The sequence below is a fragment of the Archocentrus centrarchus genome, chromosome 22 (genome assembly GCF_007364275.1).
Source record: "Archocentrus centrarchus isolate MPI-CPG fArcCen1 chromosome 22, fArcCen1, whole genome shotgun sequence".
Classification (NCBI taxonomy): domain Eukaryota; kingdom Metazoa; phylum Chordata; class Actinopteri; order Cichliformes; family Cichlidae; genus Archocentrus; species Archocentrus centrarchus.
In genome coordinates, this window is record NC_044367.1 from 28,746,676 (window position 1) to 28,767,586 (window position 20,911).

Below are 20,911 nucleotides of genomic sequence, written 5' to 3' on the forward strand. Positions count from 1 at the left end.
AACACTCTGAGGACTCTGGCGGCTCGGACTGAGCAGGACTCTCCGGCGCGGAGCGCTCGGACTGAGCGGAGACCCCCATCGGCTCGGACTGAGCGGGACCCTCTGGCGCGGAGTGCTCGGACTGAGCGGGACCCCCTGGCTCGGACTGAGCGGAGACCCCCATCGGCTCGGACTGAGCGGAGACCCCCATCGGCTCGGAATGAGCGGAGACCCCCATCGGCTTGGAGTGAGCTGAGCCCATGGGCTGAACGGGGCCTACATAGTGAGGCACCGGATGCGTAGGCTGGGACCGCGGAACAGGGCACACTGCTGCTTTATTGAGCAGCAGGGGCTGCTCGAGGAATAGCCGAGGTGCAGGGGACTGCGTGGAAGCAGGCCGGGAGACGACTGGCCGCGTGGAAGCAGGCCGGGAGACGACTGGCCGCGTGGAAGCAGGCCGGGAGACGACTGGCCGCGTGGAAGCAGGCCGGGAGCGAGAGAGAGCAGACTGCGTGGAAGCAGACCGAGAGCTAGGGAGATCTGGCTGCGTGGAAACAGACCGAGAGCTAGGGAGATCTGGCTGCGTGGAAACAGACCGAGAGCTAGGGAGATCTGGCTGCGTGGAAACAGACCGAGAGCTAGGGAGATCTGGCTGCGTGGAATCAGACCGAGAGCTAGGGAGATCTGGCTGCGTGGAATCAGACCGAGAGCTAGGGAGATCTGGCTGCGTGGAAACAGACCGAGAGCTAGCTAACACTGGGGCCTGAGAGGGAGCTGACACAACTGGAGCTACAGAAGGAGCAGGAGCTGAGGGAACTGGGACCAAAACCGAAGGAACTAAGACAGGGGCTGAGGGAACTGACTGAGAGGGCACTGAAACAGCTGACACTGGGGACCGAGGAAGAGTTACTGGAGCTAGAGCTGACTGAGGGCGAGGGGGAGCGACTGGAGCTAGAGCTGACTGAGGGCGAGGGAGAGCGACTGGAGCTAGAGCTGACTGAGGGCGAGGGAGAGCGACTGGAGCTAGAGCTGACTGAGGGCGAGGGAGAGCGACTGGAGCTAGAGCTGACTGAGGGCGAGGGAGAGCGACTGGAGCTAGAGCTGACTGAGGGAGAGCTGCTGGCTGCGTGGGAGCAGACTGAGGGAGAGCTACAGAGGCTGACTGAGACTGAGCGGTGGCTGGAGCGACAGCTGACTGAGACTGGGAGGTGGCTGGAGCTACAGCTGACTGAGACTGGGAGGTGGCTGGAGCTACAGCTGACTGAGACTGGGAGGTGGCTGGAGCGACAGCTGACTGAGACTGGGAGGTGGCTGGAGCGACAGCTGACTGAGACTGGGAGGTGGCTGGAGCGACAGCTGACTGAGACTGGGAGGTGGCTGGAGCTACAGCTGACTGAGACTGGGAGGTGGCTGGAGCTACAGCTGACTGAGACTGGGAGGTGGCTGGAGCGACAGCTGACTGAGACTGGGAGGTGGCTGGAGCGACAGCTGACTGAGACTGGGAGGTGGCTGGAGCGACAGCTGACTGAGACTGGGAGGTGGCTGGAGCTACAGCTGACTGAGACTGGGAGGTGGCTGGAGCTACAGCTGACTGAGAGACAGGCTGAAGAGGCACTGTGGACGACACTGAAAACTGCTGTGAAGGCTTGGACCTGGCTGCCCCCACCCGCGGAACAGGAGCGGGCGCAGAGGTCAGCCCGTCCGTGGCTGCCTCCCCCCGCGGAACAGGAACGGGCGCAGAGGTCAGCCCGTCCGTGGCTGCCTCCCCCCGCGAAACAGGAACGGGCGCAGAGGTCAGCCCGTCCGTGGCTGCCTCCCCCCGCGAAACAGGAACGGGCGCAGAGGTCAGCCCGTCCGTGGTTGCCCCCACCCGCGAAACAGGAACGGGTGCAGAGAGCTTCACAGAGGCTGGCGGAACCTGGGGCTCCTGGAGACGAGCTGGCATCACAGCAGACAGGGGCGAGCGCGACCGGGGGGGAGCGTGACGATGCCGGGTGCGCTGCTTCCTCCGCTTTCTGTTGGAGTGGGAGGCACGATTCTCTGCATCCAGAATGTCCACTAGCAGAGGAGAATCAATGATTTCTACATCTTGCGGCAGCCAACAGAGGTCGGGCTGCGCGACGGTGGAGTGGGAAAAAGTCTCATCACTTGCCGCAATAATATCGAGCCCGGTGGTACTCACGGAGGTGGTGGCCTGTGCGTGAAGCGGTGACAATGTCCGCGGCGTTATACCGCTCGGGTCTTGGGGAGAGGTGAGTGGAATGGAAGATGGCAGGGCCGGAGAGCAAGGCAGTGCCGGTGGCGATGAGGGGCCATGGAGAGGAGGAGACGAGGATAAGCCGTCTGGCTGCAGGAGAGGTGCATTAGTGATGGCTTGAAGAAAAAAATTTGAGTCCCTGCCCTGGACTGGGCGGCCAATATTGTGCAGTTCATATTGTAGGTTCTTTCGGAGCATGATTATTGAATGGGCAAGTGAAGCGGTGTCAGGATGGGTGAGGAGCCAGGTGGAGGACGAAATAAGTCCACAACAGAAAGCTAATTGTATTAACCGGTGGTGACTGGTGGGGGCCTGAACAATTCTCTCGGAGAAATCCTTGAGCTCCTGGATCTTCTCTTCTTGCTCAGAGAGGGTCCTTATATCTGCGGGGTCCATAGTTTGGTCGCGTCGTTCTGTCATGGCCGGGGAGGAAACGGGCAAGGAAGGGCAAAAACGCAGGACTCCAGGGGTAACTTAAAAGGGCGTTTATTCCACTGGGGAAACACAAAAATACAAAAACCTTGGAAGGGAGGCACAGGGAGACGAAGGGCAGGCGTAGGGAACACGGGAACACAGGAACACAGAAACACACGGACACACAACGTCAACGACGCGACAGAGAACAAATGAAAACTGAGGGCTTAAATACACAATGGGTAATCAGGGCAAGAGGAAACAGCAGGGAACAACAGGTGAGGCAAATGAAACTAATTACACAGGGGAAGCAAAGCTAAACACAAAGCACAAGGAAATCACATTGGCAAAATAAAACAGGAAGTGATAAACCAAGGAACACGCAGACAAGTCACAACACTGGGAACATGACAAACATACAGGGAGGACAAACTCAGGAAATAAACTATTAACACAAAACGCTGGGCCAACGGCCCAGGACATGACAAGGATATTCCTTGTTGGATGTCTGCCTTTGTATTGTTGGTTTTCCTTCTGGGAGGCATCTATAATCTGCTCTTAGGTGAATACTTAGGTGATGCCTCGTTCTCCTAAATGTTCTTCCAGAATTGTTGGGTCTCAGTTTGTGTGGGTCACCCTGGTACAGGCTAAACCCTGGATGGGTCTTTGAAGAACAGGCCTTTTATTCTCTCAGCCTCTGCTTCTCTCTCAGGTTAGTGGCCAGAGCCTCAGTTATGGACAAATTACTGTACTTCTTCATCGTCTTGTCCTGTGTTTCTTTGGCAGCTAGCTTCATCCATGTTGTGAGACAAATGGTGCAGGAGTGTAACGCCCCACCATGATGATACACAGATTCACACAAGTTAATTAAAACCCTGAGAGGACTAAGTCATCATCAGTGATGAGAAGAATGAAAATTATTTGTTCTGGCTTCATGCAAATGTTTGTTTTGTGTTAGTCAAAGTTTTTTCTCCCTGATTACCAAGATTTTTTTTTTTAACCACATTTAGTGATCTGGCACATCTTCATCAAAATCATCTTCATCATCATCATGTTAGCCTTCAGCTTCTATTACTTATTATGATTACCCCCCAACGACACGCACACACACACACACACACACACACGCACACACACACACACATGCACACACACGCGAGCACACGCGCACACACACACACAAGCACACGCACACACGCACATGCACACACACACACACGCACATACACACACACACACACACACACACACACACACACACTCACGCACACACACACACACACACACACACACACACACACACACACACACTCACGCACACGCACGCACACACACACACGCACACACACACACACACACACTTCTCGGTGCTGTGCAGCTGAATTTGATTGAACTGAGCTGAACGGCTCCTGAGATGTGGTGTACGGTGGTGGTATGTGGGTTAGCTTTATTACCTGGTAAAGTACGTGTTAATGAGGGGCAGCTTTTTTATTTTTCTTACTGAAAAATCAAAAACTAGTAAAAGGAGACTGATGAAAGCAGGTCAAAGCTGTGATATATCATATTTGCTCATAAACAAATAAACACAGGCACACATGGTCACACTGCACTTAAATTCTTCCTGCACTGTCATGAATATGAACATTGTAGTTTATGGTTTTCAAAACAAAAAAAAGTCAAATGTCCAGTTTTCTTTATGCCTTTGTGATATTGCCTCACACTTTTAATGAATTATTTAATTTCCTTTAAAATAAAAATTAATGATTTACAGACATGATCTTTATAAATGTGATATATTGACATTGTTAATGATGGCCGTGCTATGTATAATATTACAATAGACAGAATGATGTAGTGTGTAAGGCATTTGTGTGGTGGGGAGGTCTGAGATAGGCCACGTTTTCAAACAGGGTTGGGAATGTTATAAAAGTTAATTTAGATGTCACGCAGAAGCTAAACCAGGAAAACTTTGCTCTGCTTGGAAGACTAAATCATTCCTGGGAAACCGTAGGAGTAAATTTAACATGTAAATATATCTGTTATTCTACCTAGGGTTTTACCAGTTAACATTTGATTATTTTGATTGTATTTATTGTTTGTACTGTATTGTTTTAATGACTATTGCATGTTCTGATGATCTGTACTTTGGAAAACAGAAGTTGTTTTTAATGTGCTATAGAAACAAACCTTGACCTTGACCTTGAAATATTCTGAAAACTACTTTGTTCATTTTTTGTCTTTACCCCTTTTCTAGCCATCACCTACACACCTAGCTATAAGAAGACCCCTCCTCCAGTCCCGCCACGCACAACCTCCAAACCGCTCATCTCCATCACAGCCCAGAGTAGCACTGAGTCTACCCAGGACGCCTACCACGAGGGGAGGCACCCTCATGGTGGGATGTGGGCCTCTGACGGCATCAGCCTGGGGTTGGCCCCGGGCAGAACCCTCTATAACTCCACCGACAGCCTGGACAGCACCAAAGCTGTGACTATAGCGATGGAGGCGGCTGGAGTCATGGCTGGGAAAAGACACCCGTCCACAGACTCTCACAGCTCGGTGCTCACCTGCGACAAGGCCATCCTCGTGTCAAAGGCCGAGGAGTACTTGAAAACACCTCGATCATCTATAGGGATACAGGTTAGTCTTCGAGTGAGAGTGTGTGATGAAAATATCACCCAAGCTCTTACTACTCAAACCTGTGTGGTTATATAATATCAAAGAATAGTTTCACACACATACATTCAGCTGAGAAACAGTGCTCTCATTTCAGTAGCTAAAAATAGCACGAGTGAGTCATCTTACTGCAATCCGTTAATTAAGATTCAACTCATGCTGGAGCAGGTTTTAGTGAATGGTCGTTCACTCCATGGTTCATTCACTCCTCTTCTTACTGTACCTCTCTCTCTTTCTTTCTAACCTCACTGACTCTCCCTCTCTCTTTTTCTCTCCACCTCCCACTTCAGAGTAATCGTTCCTTGGATTTGTCTCACTCATGCTCTGATTATAGCTGAGGTTCTGCTCTTGCTGATCTCCCATCACAGGTTTCTGGGTTTGGAGCACGTAAAAGTGTGAGGTCTGTGTAGGTTCTCAGTCATCCAGCTCGTGGTAGTCTCAGAGCTTGAAAAAAACGCTGACTGGACTTCTCTAAGATTTTGAAGACATGTCAGGTCTCATCCAGAGGCTCTAAAACCCAAAGGTGGAGAGTCCTCCCTTGGTTATGCTGCAATAGGCCTACGCTGCTGGGGGGTGTGTGTTTCTTCTTCATTCACCTCTTTTTACTCTGTTTATGCCCCACTCTGCATTTAATCATCAGTTATTATTAATCTCTGTCTCTCCCCCCTCAGCACATGACCCCCCCTCCCTGAGCCTGGTTCTGCTGGAGGTTTCTTCCTGTTAAAGGGAGTTTTTCCTTCCCACTGTCACCAAGTGCTGCTCATAGGGGGTCATGCTGACTGTTGGGTTTTCTCTGTATTATTGTAGGGTCTTTACCTTACAGTATAAAGAACCTTGAGGCGACTGTTTGTTGTGATTGTGTGCTATATAAGTAAAACTGAACTGAATTAATGGGGGGTTGTCCCCGTTGGAGGTGGTCGTTGACCCACTATTAATCATGTGCGTCATCACATGAGCCCAGGTGTGAAAAAAGGCACAGGTCATTACCCTGGTGGAGAACAGTGAGGATTGAGTGGCAGTTCACAGCATCACTGGGAACATTTAAAGCTGAATATCAGTTGCATCAAATTTGTAAAGTTGCCCATGTATGTAGGCAGTTACAAGTTTGCTTTTCTGTATTCATACCTTCTTGTTCACATTTACTTTCCTCAGTACATCTTTCCCATGTATAATTATTCAATTTTTATTCTCCTTCCACTACACAAATGTGTGCATGAGCATACGTTCACTCTGCTGACTATCTTTTTAGATCAAACTCATCAAAGTTGAACTCACACCGGCTGTGTGTGTCTTTGTCCTCCAAGCTCAGGTCCTCTACCAGGCCTGGGAGCTTGAGGGTCCTGTTCCCAGGACTGTGCTCTTCTGGACAGAGATCTCGGATGTTGTTCCAGGAATCTGCTGGAGCCACTCTCCCACTTTGGGGGTCACTGCCCCGAGTGTTCCGATTACCACGGGGACCACTGTTACCTTCATCTTCCACATCCTCTCTAGCTCTTTTCTTTTTTCTTCTTGATGTTGCCATCACTTGGTGTTGCTACATCTATCCTTCCCCCTCTGTTTGTCCACCACTACTATGTCTGATTGGTTATCCATCACCAGTTTGTCTGTATCTGGAAGTCCCACAGGATCTTAGCTCAGTCATTATCAACCACCCTTGGGGGTGTGTCCCATTTTGACCTCGGGACTTCCAGGTCATACTCGGCACAGATGTTCCTGTATACTATGCTGGCCACTTGGTTATGATGTTCCATGTATGCCCTGCCTGCTAGCATCTTGCACCCTGCTGTTATGTGCTGGATTGTCTCAGGGGCTGCACAGCCTGCACCTGGGGTCTCGCCTGGTGTGGTAGACCCCAGCCTCTATCGATCTTGATCTCAGAGCTTGTTGCTGTGCTGCCATGATTAGTGCCTCAGTGCTGTCTGTCAGTCCAGCTTTGTCCAGCCACTGGTAGGATTTCTCCATGTCAGCCACTTCTTCTATCTGTCGGTGGTACATATGCTTTCACTCTCTCTCTCTCTCTCTCGATAGATAGATAGATAGATAGATAGATAGATAGATAGATAGATAGATAGATAGATAGATAGATAGATAGATAGATAGATAGATAGATAGATAGATAGATAGATAGATAGATAGATAGATAGATAGATAGATAGATAGATAGATAGATAGATAGATAGATAGATAGATAGATAGATAGGGGGTTTGTTTCTAAAGAAATCAAGTACATCTTAGACTCTGACATATTGTGAAAGTGTCAGGAGAATATGGATGGCAGACACAGTAGGCTGTGCTGGTTTGTCAGCAATATATATACATCTGAGCCATGTACAGTTCTCAGTGCATCACTAAAAGCTACTTTCAGCTGCTCCTTTATTGAAAATGCCAGCCTTGCATTAAACATAGAGTTGCTTTAAGAAGAAAAATGATCTCAGCATTAATGAAGGTCTCACAGTCACAGGCTGCATTTCCCTGGCACATGTAAACATCTTGATTTACTCACTCTTTGTTCCCTAAATGATTTACCAATTACTGAGGTTCAGATATCCTCGTTCACACTCTTACTGGCTTCATGTTCAGCACGTGTGCAGTACTCACAGTTTCTGTTTCCTGTTAGCCGGGGTCAAAGCCAGTCATCTGAAAACGATCAAACCGCCGCCATGCTGACAAGTGCTGATTTTAAAAAAACAGAAGCATCAGAATCTGACTGTAACATTCAAAGCAGCACAAACACAGTCGAGACTCCATCTTAACATCAGCACTCATTTATTACCAGGGAACTGTGTGTGTGTGTGTGTGTGTGTGTGTGTGTGTGTGTGTGTGTGTGTGTGTGTGTGTGTGTGTGTGTGTGTGTGTGTGTGTGTGTGTGTGTGTGTGTGTGACCAATACAGGTAAATGCTTTAATATAAAAGAAGCACAAAAACGCCCCTCTAATCATAAATGTCCTTTTTAATCATTATAATCCATAAAGACTTACATGCTTCACACTCACGTTTGTCATGAACGACATATTAAAAATGTGAATGGGGCAGCTGTCACGAGTAAATCATAGTATGAGGAGTATCACTCTTATGAGGCACACAATTTAAAATATATAAAGAGCTTCTCCCAGCAGCACCGGAGAAGTTTCCTGAGAACACTTCGACCTTCATGTTGGAGAATTAAACGGCAAAGCTTCATTTTAAGAGTCCTGAATAAAGACCTGAGTATGACCTGCAGTAATACTCTAAGAGTCTGTTATTTTACTGCTCAGTGAAGGAATTTTTTACTTAAAACTGCAGCTGGAAACATGCTGTAGTACAGACTCAGGAAACTGAGCATAGTGTTAGTTCAGGAAGGCCAAGCTCAGCCCACAGTCTGAGTCGATCAGCCTGCGTGTGCTGACGCCCTGCTGCACAGCACATTTTTAACAAGCAAATAGATAAGATGACTTTGGATATGATAGTCTTTAAACTACAGTATGCAAATTCTCATGATTATATTCAGCTGAGCTCATGTCACATGGACAGTCAGCCTGCTTCACCTGCTGCTGTAAGCATAATTAACCTGGATCATCCTTCCCTCGTATTGACTGCAGCTTTTTTCAGCCTGCCTCTCCTATAGCAGGTCAACAGTTTTTGATTATTGGCCTCGTGGACTTGGTGCTGCCTTGACTTCCCCTGGTCCTCCCATAGGGACTACTTTAGAGCCATCTGTGCTGCACTTTTCCTGCTTTACAACTCAGACTTGCTTACACTCCAAAAGACTGATGCCTCATCGTTTTAATTGCAGCCTTTAATGAGGGTGTATGAAAAAAGGAGTCAAAGCTTTTGACTTGAAACACACTCACTGGTTGTGAGAAGTCACCAGGTGGTGTTGGAGTGTTTGGATGAAAGGCTCAGGTCCTCTGTGCAACTTTCCACAGTTTCCACACCTGTGCTGATTCTGTGACTGTGATTACAGATTCAGTGTGTGTTTCTATGCACACCTGTGCATTTCTGCATACATGCACCAAAATACCTTCAGCGTGAGAAAGCCGACTGCACATAAATTGCACAGCATCCTGGACGTTTGGTCTTCTTTCAGTCGTCATCCATCACAGACATGAAACTCATTCTCCTTTCATGAGCTGGACTTTGCTCTGCTTCTACCACAGTAAAAGTAACGGAGGGCACCTCAGCAGGCTGCTCCACACTCGTTTCCTCCCTGCTAACAGCTTCTTCCAAACAGCTGACAGAATACAAAATAGCTCGCCAAAAATGTCACCCCTGAGCTTTAATACTGACCACTCCACAACAAAGGTAGGGCTGACATTTCCAAACAACAGAGCTGCACGATATTTTGAACCAATCCATTTGATTCACTCTCATAGTCATAATACTTCACTGAGCTGGAGATTTATGAATGTCAGATGCTTTAAAGGCCTCATGTAGATATTCTGGGTGCTCTGTGAAACACTGGAAGGTTAGAACTGTTTCACTGGAAACACACCGATTTATTTTAGAGCCACGCCAGCGGCTCTTTGAGCTCGTACTTCAGCACATGAGACACACAGGACTGCCATTACTTTTGCAGGTATTTTGTCACCAATATTAGACTAATTAGTTGATGGTGCTAAATGACAAGTTAAAGGATCACATGAACTTTGTGATGGTGCTAGTTGAAAAAGAACAAATCAGATTTTGGTGCACTGCCAAAGACAGCTCTGACATTTTGTGTTAAATCATAAATGTTAAGAGAGGTTTCTGGATTAATGGAAGGTTTAATCAGGACATAGTCAAAGTGTTTGTGGTTATTCTAACTTTATTTTGTGACCAACGCGTGCTGTAAAGGTGTTGTTAAAAGATTTTAGCCCCTACTAAAGTGGTTGCCTAGCCAACGTGGCCCTCCTAAGCACCTCTGAGGGTAAACCCAGGTGACTGCACCTTGGTTCAGTTATTAATGCACCCACACTCAGAACACATCCAAAGGTGTTCTGGACCAGACTGAAGGACCACCTACTCAAATGAGGTGCCTCCCTCCAGTACTGTCCACAGTTATTATCAGTCTTTCATTTTGCATTAGTTTGTTGGTCAACTCCATGAGTAAAATTAAAGCACGTTAGATTGGATGTAGCGCTTATGTGTTGCCTGCATTAACTGGTCACAGCAGCTCATCATTTCACTTGAAGATGACCTCAGGTACAGGGTCACAATGACAGCTCTGTATGGGGGGTGGAGGAGTGGTAATGAAGAAGATGATGAGCGTTGGCTGGCAGGGGTCGATGATGGCCACTGGAGAGCAGGTGGGATGATTGTGCTGAGTGGGCTGTGGGTGAAGGAGTGGCTTAAATGTGCAGCAGACAGGTATCTAATTAGTGGGAGCAGAAAAAGCAACAAGCAATAACCAATAAAACAAGCAGGAGCTAATAGTCTAGTGGCCTGATAAACACTCTTCCAATGTTGGTGAGGAAGGGATGAAGAGCCGGGGTATGAGGTGGGATCGATCAGGTATCTAGTTTGAGCGAACAAAGCACCTCATCTGGACACAAACATGGAGAGAGACTAACAGGGGACTGAGAGGTACTGCAGGAACCACAACAGTTGGTTCTGGAGGTGTACTGCATTATGCAGGTAGGGGCAGAGGTGGGTTCTCAAAATCAGACCTGCTGACTTTTGTTTTTACAAGCAGAAAATCACATCCATTCTTATTTGCATAAAGAGCTGGGTCAGTCAGATCCGATCACAAGTGGTCACTCAAGATGCATTTTAATGGCAGCTGTGAACCGGCATACTCAGAGCTGTCATCCTGTGTTTGGATCACCCAAAGCACATGTTAATGCCAGGTCTCTGAAGACCATTCAGCAATCCCTACCAATGGAATCATATTTGCAGAGCATTGCTCGTACTGTCACAGAGAAACAAGGCTCAGTGGGCACTGAAGGAAAGTGAGTGAAAGGACAAAAATGACAAACTAGGCTTCAGTCGGCATAAAAAGAGATTGAACAAATAAAGGAACAAGGAAAAAAGCAACAGGCACTGACAAGGTGTTGTTAAACGTGAGTCCACTGAGTGGGTGCAGGCAGCATCAGGACTGGATTATCATCAGTTCTTCTAACATGATAAAAATTAATGTTCTCCTATCAGCCACTGTGGATGGTCCCAGAACACCCAGACTATCATTACTAACTAAAAATGCTTTTGACGGTCCAAAAAAGTCACTTTTTGTATCAATGACAGTTTTTTCCACTGTTTGAAATATCTTAATCACCTTCATGAGGTGACCTACACAGGATTTGTTGCCCTCAATCTGCAATCATCCCCTTATCCTCGGATACTGTTGGTCATTATACAGAAAACAGCCTTACTAAGTATTTTGGTAATCCAAGAAGAGAGAAGTGAAAGTCCGTCATTAGCCTAAGAAATTAAAGTCAGCAAACCTGAAAAATGTGAAAGTTTCCTGGAGTGCAGTCACAAAAAACCAAACGGCCTCAGCTGACGGTAGCTGCACTCTGCAGTCAATGACACTTCACGTAGAGCCCAAATTATTCCCTCTTAGAGCTCAAGTAGCAAACACACCTCCACATACACTGCATGAATGAAATGCTCCAAAGAAACCACCGAGGAAGACTGATACCGCGTACAAAACTGTTTGAGTCAAGAAACACAAGGAAATCTGGACTTTGCTCTGATGAGTCCAAATTCGAGATATTTGGTTCCAGCCACCACGTCTTTGTAATACGCAGCGAGAGTGAACGGATGGTGAGTGAGAAGCGTGGCGGAGGAGGTGTGATAATGTTGCTGGTGACACTGACAGCGGCTCAGCGTCCCATCTGGTTTGCAGTATTTGTTTTCCAACAGGACGATGACCTGAAGCACACCTCCAGATTCTGCAAACATGAACCTTTCACATCCGCCCGACCTAAACTCAAGAGACGTGGTTTGGATTGATGTATAATTTAGAAAATTATACATCAAATGAAAACACTGAATGAGCTCTATCCAAATATTTGGCACTGTGTGGCCATTTCCAGGACCTGGAAATTGTTCATTGTTACCGTACTGCACACCCTGCTTCATTCTTTAGGTTAATTTCTGCACAAACCTAAAAGCCTCCACAGTCTTTTTGCCGTTGCAGCCTCCATAAATCATACAATGTTTACTTTCTGACACCCATGCACTGTTAGGTTGCTCTGTCCAGTCCCAAACCAATAAAGCCAGAAACACTGGGGGATGGCAGCTCACATAATAAGAAGCACTGTTTGTATCTTTTCTTCACATTAGGTGGAAGCAGCCACCGACTCTGAATCTGAAAGCAAAGGCTCGCGGGAGTACCATTCTGTTGGGATCCAGGTAGAGGATGAAAAGAAAGGGTGAGAAAATGGCTTTGGGATTGTCACAAAAATTACAAAAAATCAGTGTTTGATGTTGATGATTTCACTATGATAGAAAATAGCCACGCTGTCAGTGCCATTATTTGTCATTTTGGCGTGTGTGCATTCATCCAAGCCTTTGATCTCTTTGCCCCTCAGACAGGGACGGTTCAAACGCTCCAACAGTGTGACTGCAGCTGTGCAGGCTGACCTGGAGTTGGAGGGCTTTCCCACCATGGAGGACAAGGGTCTGCAGTTCGGTGGGGGCTTCCAGCGTCACTCGGAGCCCAGCACACCTACCCAGTATGGGGCAGTGCGGACTGTGCGCACCCAGGGGCTCTTTAGCTACCGGGAGGATTATCGCACTCCTGCTGAACCCCCCAGCCCTCGAGAGACCACCAGCGAAACCACCTGGCAGCTAGAACCCCCGTCCCCACGGGAGAGCGCGGCCTCGCCAGGCGAGTCGGGGAGGGTGTCCCCTTCCCTGCGGCGGGACGGGAGCTGGTTCATGCAACTGCTCCACAATGAAACAAAGAGGATGGAGGGCTGGTGTAAGGAGATGGAGGCAGAAGCTGAGGAGAATGACCTGACAGAGGACAGTGAGTGTTTGTCTGAAAGCCTTGTGAATGTCTGATCCTGGCTTTGAGCAGGATTTAAAGGTCGTTGCAGTGTTCATGTTTGATACTGTGTGCTGTCTATAATTCAGTTCTAGGTAAAATCCGAAGTGCAGTGGGAAGCGCTCAGCTGCTCATGTCTCAGAAATTCCAGCAATTTTACTGGCTGTGTCAGCAAAACCTGGTAAGACATTATTATAAATTTGACTTTATTGAGGTCTGCAGGTGTTCTATATGAACTGCTAAAGCATAAAACAAACAGGGTGAAAAGAATTTTAAAAGAAAAACAATCTAAGACAGGTAAAAACTAATTGTTTTTCATGGTAACACATGTAAGTCACTTTAAGTTCTGTAACATATTTGTCCTGACATGAATTTTAAATAAGTAACTTTCAAAAATGCACGACACATCACATCTGTACTTGAAAGTAAGAGAAAGCCATTAATAAGACACAGCTGCAACACAAAGGTGTTCATTAAAAAAGTATTAGAATAAACTTTTATCATTAGAAACAGTTCCACTCTTTGTTCTTCATCCTTTAATACGTGTTTAATGCTTTAGCTGGCACTAACAAACTAAAACTACCTGATTGTGGAATTTGCACCATTGAGAACCAATAAGTATTCAGCACATTTATATGTGACCTGAGCATTTTGAAATGAACGATACGTGAGTGCATTGCAGGTGCGATGCAGCTTCATCCTGGGAAGAAGAACAAGTAAACCAGAACCAAACCTGGACTGAATGTTCAGGTTGTTAATCAGTTTCAGCTGCTTTGGTGTCACTGAAATCAACACTACAGGTGCAACAATGTTTATGGTAGTTTCATTTTAATGCAGAGAGACAGAATATCAACCATAAATGCAGAAAAACACATTACATAAAAGTTATAAACTGATTGAGTGCCATGTCAACCCAGCCAGAATTCTGGCTCCCAATCAATCAATCAATCAGTCAGTCAGTCAGTCAATCACAGTTCCTCCTGATCTCATCTCGTGTGTATAAAGCACACTTGTCCACAGAGTCAGTCCCAACCTCTGCACCTCCATGGGCGAACCACAGAGCTGTCAGAGGTTGTCAGGGACAGCAGACCTGCACACGGTGAGAAGGTGGCAGCTGTTGGTGCGATTATTTGGAAATGGGAGAAATATAAAACAAGAAGCAGTCCAAAGGTTCAGATCTCCATCATGGCAGCTTCCTCTCTGGGCAGTGCTTCCTTTGAAGGGTATAATACTGTATTTGGTATATATTCATGTTGTTTCCTTTGTTCCTTTAAACACAGTTAAGAAGTTTGTAGTGGATGAATTTATTAATGGACTCATTCTCTTTCTCCTGACTCTTTCTTTAAAGATAAAACACATTGGGCTGAGCTTAGAAGAAAGACAGATGTGAATGTAAAAGTAAGGTCAGAGGTCAAATGTGACATGATATCTGGATGCAAACTATGTTGTGATATTTATGCCAGTATCATTTCCTATATGATGCCAATACAAACAAAGGCAGTGGAATTTAAATAGAGTTTTAAAGATAAAAGACATTTTATGAAGGTTTGACCTTATTTGACCTTGAAGGAGAGGTCAGAGGTGATCTTTTAAATCTTTATACTTTCTGTATGTCGGTAATACTCACCAGTTTGGGACCAATAAATGATGAAGTTGACTTTGAAGACCTCGGTGGATGTGAGCCCAATTTTAATGGACTGTTAACATGACCCCCGCTCTGCACCCCTACAAAGTTTTATCAGAATTCATTCAAAACTTTTCCAGCTATCAGGTTTACAGGCTGAATGACACACATGCATGTACCCACACAAATGCTACCAAATGAAATCATCAAGTCACCCTCAGTCTGCAGCTTCATGCAAGATCTTGCCTCATGGGGTGAGGTGAAACCAAAATGGAGCTCTTCATCAACTCGACCCGCCATGTTTGGAGGAAGAGAGATGCTGAGTATGACCCAAAGAACAGCATCCCCACAGTCAAGCATGGAGGTGGGAACATTATGCTTTGGGCCTGTTTTTCTGCTAAGGGTTCAGGTCAACTTCAACACATTGAGAGGCCGATGGACGGGTCCACGTACCGAAAAATCTTGGACGAGAACCTCCTTTCCTTAGCCCGAGCATTGAAGATGGGTGATGGATGGGACCCAAAACATACCGCCAAGGCAACAAAGGAGTGGCTAGCCAGTCTCCTGACCTCAGGTCTATAGACGACCTGTGGAGGGAGCTGAAGCTTCGAGGAGCCAACAAACCTGAAGGATTCTGTCATGTGTGAGTGGTGTGGCGTGCAGGGTGGACCCGAAGGCAGAACTCCGAAGGCAGGGCTGAATGTAGGTGATGATTTATTTACAGAAATGATCCAAAAAATACACACAAACTAGGTAAACTTAACAAAACTGAAGTAATGGCCAGATGGCAGAACTGGAACAAAACCACACCTTCATGAGGGAGGACGCGACAAGGAACGGAGCAAACACAGGGGCTTAAATACACACAGGAGGTAATGTTGGGAAACAAGAAACAGCTGGGAACACAGGGCACAGGTGAACAGAATCTAACAAATTAAACAGGGGAAGCGAAACTAGACACGACACACAGGGAGCACTGGACTATCAAACTAAAACAGGAAGTAAACAAAGACACAAATGCAGACTGAGCACAACATGAGGAAATAACATAGACAAGAGGCCAGTAACTAATAAACGCTGAACACTGAGACGTAGAAAGACAAGAAAAGGATACAAAACCCAACTGAACTCAAAACCATAACAAACTGAAGACTGACATGAAAGAAACCAAATAAACATAATCAGAGATATAACAAAACAGAACCAAAAGAACACAAAACACTGGGCCACCGGCCCCGGATCATGACAGATTCAAAGAGTTTCTGCAAAGACGAGTGGACCAGAATCCTTCCTGAGATGTGAGTAAAACTGACCAACTACAAGAAACATCTCACCTCTGTGCTCATCAACCAGAGTTTCTCCAACAAGTACTGAGTCATGTTTTGCTTGGGTATCAAGTACGTACTTCACTCAGTGACACTTTAATGTGTTTTTCTGTATTTTTGGTTGATATTCTGTCTCTCTCCATTAAAGTGAGACTACCCTAAAAATTAGAGACTGTTCATGTCTTTGGAAGTGAGCAAACTTAGCGGAGTTCATTTTCCTCTGTCTTCAGAGGGATACGTTTTCTTAACAAATGTCAACCGTAACCACATCATAAATGCATATGGAACAATATTTCATGCAGGCTTGGGTTGAAACTTTGAACATTCAGGAAGACTGAATTCAAACAAAGATGTGCCTGAATTCCTTCTCTGGGAGAAGTTCCAGGATTTAAAGCACACACAGACGCAGCTGAAGCTTAAAACTCACCGACTCCTAAAGAACATCACAAGCTCGGGGGTCAGAATAAAGCCGATCTCTCAGTAATTAGAGATAACAGGAGGGAATTCGGTTTCTGGCAGACCTCACATGGTGGACACTGATATTTTAAAGCCAAGGTATTTTTCAAATTGCTTGCTTTCTAAAAGAGAATTATACTAATCTCCTAATACTATACAAATATCAAAGCCAAATGTAGTCCCTGTGGAGAGACACTGTAAACTTTAATGACAACATCCATCTGTTATGTGATACAATAAGGAGAGAGCTGAGTAAGTGCTCTGATTTTCATTCATATTTTGTCACATTAGCATCACTTTGGTGTGTATTTTACAAAAAGAGAAAAAAGACTGATGTGAGCACCTAATGCGTCCTCACAGTGGAAGGACAACAGGAAACCAAATGAGTTGGAAACTTCGAAGCTTAAATAACAAGTCAGCACAGAAAACACCAAATACTGCCATCATGCCGTGCATGTGACCAGCAAACAGCAGCGAGGGTTCAGAGTGTGAGGATCTCTGTGGGAGCGCAGGAGTTAAAGCCGCCGATTCTGCTGGATTTTATTGGATCGAAATATCTATAAGCAGACTGAATTCTAAATAGTTAGAGAAAACGAAGAAATTAAAAGATCAAATTGGATTTTTTAATGCTTTGCTCCAAGTGTTTATGGATCTGTCAGGTTTCGATATGTGCCCCCCCAATAATAAACTCATTCCTGTGCTCTTGCATACAGTTATACCATAAAGAGGTAACAAAGGTAAGGTCTCCTGAGAACACATTTCTAATTGAATTTCTGCATTTGGATTCTGGATAAAGAAATTTCCAACTAGATTCTGTAATGAACAAAGGTGAATAATATGCACACATTTAGTTCAAAATGCTTTTTTTCCTGCATCAGTTAAAAATGCTATTATGAAAATGTTCTAAACGTTGTTGTCCTAAAGCATAAAGCTGTGTAACCAAATCAGCTCAGAGCTCAAACATCAGCTTTGACTTCAGTTCAGACGTGCGCAGCTTTGATGGTCCTCAGTATAGTTTCCTTATCGTGAGCAGGCTTCAGGTTGGAAGGAGCTGATTTAATGAAAGAAAAGTGGGACAGAAAATGGTAAATTCAAACATTAAATCGGATCTCGTGACTCATTAACCTGCAGCCATTACTGAGACAATGAAGCACCTTTCAATCAGGTGTTCCTTTCATTTCAGATATCAAGTGATGAATAAGTCTGCACTGACAAATCGGTCAATTATTTCAAACCTTATTCATGAAAATATGACAGGACGGGTCTAAAACACAAGTTGTTTCCATCACAAGCCCCCAAACTAGTGGCTACATGTTTGTATACAGTCCATACATGCTGTATGATTGCATGTAGAGTTACCTTTTTGGCTCACCACCTGAGGTCACTGTACTGATTAAGGGTCTTTGAACTTTGCTGTATTTCCTGTAGGACCCCAGTGCCATGCCACGACCCACCTCTCAGGACCTGGCTGGGTTCTGGGACTTGCTACAGCTCTCCATCGATGATGTGACCCTGAAATTTGACCAGTTGCAGCAGATCAAGAACAACAACTGGAGACCTGCAGACAGCCCCGAGAAGAAGGTGAGGAGCCTCGCCGGTATAATCAGAAAGATTTTAACACTGTTTTCTTTGAGAAAAGTGCCAGTGGAAGTATAATAAAACAGATTCATGTTTTTAAAATGGTATACCTGTATAACCACATCTTAATTAGTCTCTCTTGTTTCTAAAGCCACCAGCTCCTGTACCAAAGAAGACAGTTCGACAGAAGAGTGCAATGACGAGGGAGAAATCCTTGGACCTCCCAGACAGACACCGGCAGGAAGCCCGTCGACGGCTCATGGCAGCCAAGCGGGCCGCCTCCTTCCGGCAGAACTCAGCCTCGGAGCGAGCGGACAGCATCGAGATCTATATTCCAGAGGCTCAGACTAGACTTTGAGAAGATTGAGTCAGGGGCTAACGTGTTTCCCTGCTCCCGTGTTCAAACAATTTTAAAACTAGCCTTTTTCTAGACTGCTAATCTCTCTACTCTTCCTTTATCCATCTGTTGTCTGATCTCGACAGCCATCCTCAGCGCCCATCACCAAACACCACCGGACTGTAGGATGTGCCACGGCTATTCTCCTATTCCCAGAGTGAGTGTTAGCAGAAATGTACGTCTGACACGAGCTGGTTGGGTTTCTCCTTAGCTCGCTGGTGATCATACCCGACCTACAAGTTCTCCCATCCAGTGTCCTGGATCTGTAGTTTTTCAGCATTTGCAAAGTGCCATTTAAAAAGTGCAGCTTTGAGAACCTACCAGCAACCAGCAACCTTTGAGCTAAAAATGGGTAAATGAGAGGATATATATTTATTTCAAAAATGGTTAAAGTTAGTAACCCTTCAGTATGTTTTTGATCATTTGGAAATGAGCGTATAATTACTTTTGGGGTTTTTGTGGAATAACAAGTATCACTAAATTGTTGTAAGTTCAAGTCTTTGCAAAGTGCCAATGCTTGAAATACCTCAACTTTGTGCGTGTGGCACTGGTTACACATTCACGGTGATTCAGGCAGCCCTAAATAAGCTCTGGACTGGTCAGTGTTGGAAGATGCAGCTTTCTACCCAATCTGGTTGTAGTGAAACATTCTTCCTGGTCCTGATTGGTGGAAGAATGACATCAGCTCATCAACATGCACATTTCATTTCTGATATATCTCATGTACCTGTTGCCAACTTTCCAATAGTGACATTTACTTGAAGCTGAAAACATGCGAGTCTTGTGCCAACATTTTCATTCTGTCAATGCAGTAGAAAAAATATGAAAGTAACTCCTTAGATTGAAATGTGTAGACAAATGCACTTATGCACTTATTACAATTCTCTCTATTTCCAAGGGAAATGTACATACCCGAGTTCACAATAGTACTGTTGTATTTTTGAATTGTGAGTGGGATGAATATTCATCGTGTTTTTTTCCCCTCCAGTTTTCCGCCCTCTCTTTTGCTTTTGACAACTTTGGATTTGTTGCGTACATGCAGTCATTTGATCGCACACGCTCACAACCGCACGTCTTTTCACCCAGTATACTTCTCTCAGGCCCTTTCAAGTTGCACCCTCAGCCACAGTTAATGAGGAGTGATGGAAAAAATGTCAAAACATAAACAAAATATCTGCATACTTGCTTCTTTAATCTAAGAAATACTTTGTAATTTTTCCCATTTCTTGAAAAGTTTGGTTGAAGTCTCCCTGAGCAGAGTCATAGCTGACTCCCTTTAGGAAAAGACAGGGAATAATGAAATGAAACTGGGGCAGAGGCTTTTCCAGAGGGATACAAGCAGTAAGTCTCCAATAACTAAAACCCTGCAAGAGCCCTGCTGAATAGAAACATAAGGAGCAGAGTATCAGCTGTGTGTGCAGACGTGTGCATGTGCCACTTTTTACATTGCGATGCTGAGATGCACCTGAGAGTCCACCGGCTCCCTCACGTTTAACAAGTGAGCGAAGATTTGCACATTCCTAAATTCAAATGTTGGCCGCACACGATTAGTTGTGTCTGAATATCTGAATATATGCAACTGTTACAGAGGTCAGTGGTTTCAAAGTGTGGTTCACGGACCTCCGGGGGTCCACGAGCAATAGAAAAGAGGTCCTCAAAGTAAATTGCTATAAATCATGTGGGCACAATATATGCGGATAACCCGTTTTAATTAGTCCTCTGACACAGAAACAATGGCTGGTTCAGTCCTGGTCTGTGGTGGGAAAATGTTGCTCATAAAAAAGCTCAAATTCTGCCGCTTAATTATGAAACTTTGGTGCCGGTAATTGAGACATTGCTGCTCCACTGTGTTGCTGATGTTACACTCAAATCATTGACCTAAAGACTGAAGTCTATTAGGAAAACCTTTGGGATAATCAACCCACTGAATGGTGCTGCTTTTTATTTAATCAGTACAGTTCTAGACAAATAATCAACTCAAAATAATGCGCTGTCCACTGATCGGCACATCACTTTAAAAATCTATTTTTATGACTAATGTGCCAGAGTGCCTGGCTTCATTATGGGCGGGTTCAGGGATATTAATCATATAATAGCAGTAAAAACAAAGTCCATTTCCCTGGATTTGAATATTCTGTGTGTATGTGTGTTTTGCTGATATGTGAGCATGTATCTTGTTTTTGTAGCACAATGCTGACATATTCAGAAAAGAGAGAGTGAATCTGGGGTCAGTGTGAGTCGCTTCATTTCTCTATTAC

The 20,911-nt window shown here is 45.4% G+C and overlaps 1 protein-coding gene across 1 annotated transcript in view; it reads left to right on the plus strand.

Moving 5' to 3' along the window:
* Positions 1-18,708, plus strand: part of dlgap2a (discs, large (Drosophila) homolog-associated protein 2a) — a 186,811-nt gene extending 168,103 nt beyond the window's left edge. The window contains exons 10-15 of the mRNA XM_030719179.1: positions 4,905-5,290; positions 12,568-12,656; positions 12,816-13,255; positions 13,363-13,454; positions 18,107-18,271; positions 18,408-18,708. Coding sequence (XP_030575039.1) covers positions 4,905-5,290; positions 12,568-12,656; positions 12,816-13,255; positions 13,363-13,454; positions 18,107-18,271; positions 18,408-18,614 — 1,379 coding nt within the window. The 3' untranslated portion in view covers positions 18,615-18,708. The remainder of the gene's footprint in view (positions 1-4,904; positions 5,291-12,567; positions 12,657-12,815; positions 13,256-13,362; positions 13,455-18,106; positions 18,272-18,407) is intronic.
* The last annotated feature ends 2,203 nt before the right edge of the window (positions 18,709-20,911 follow it).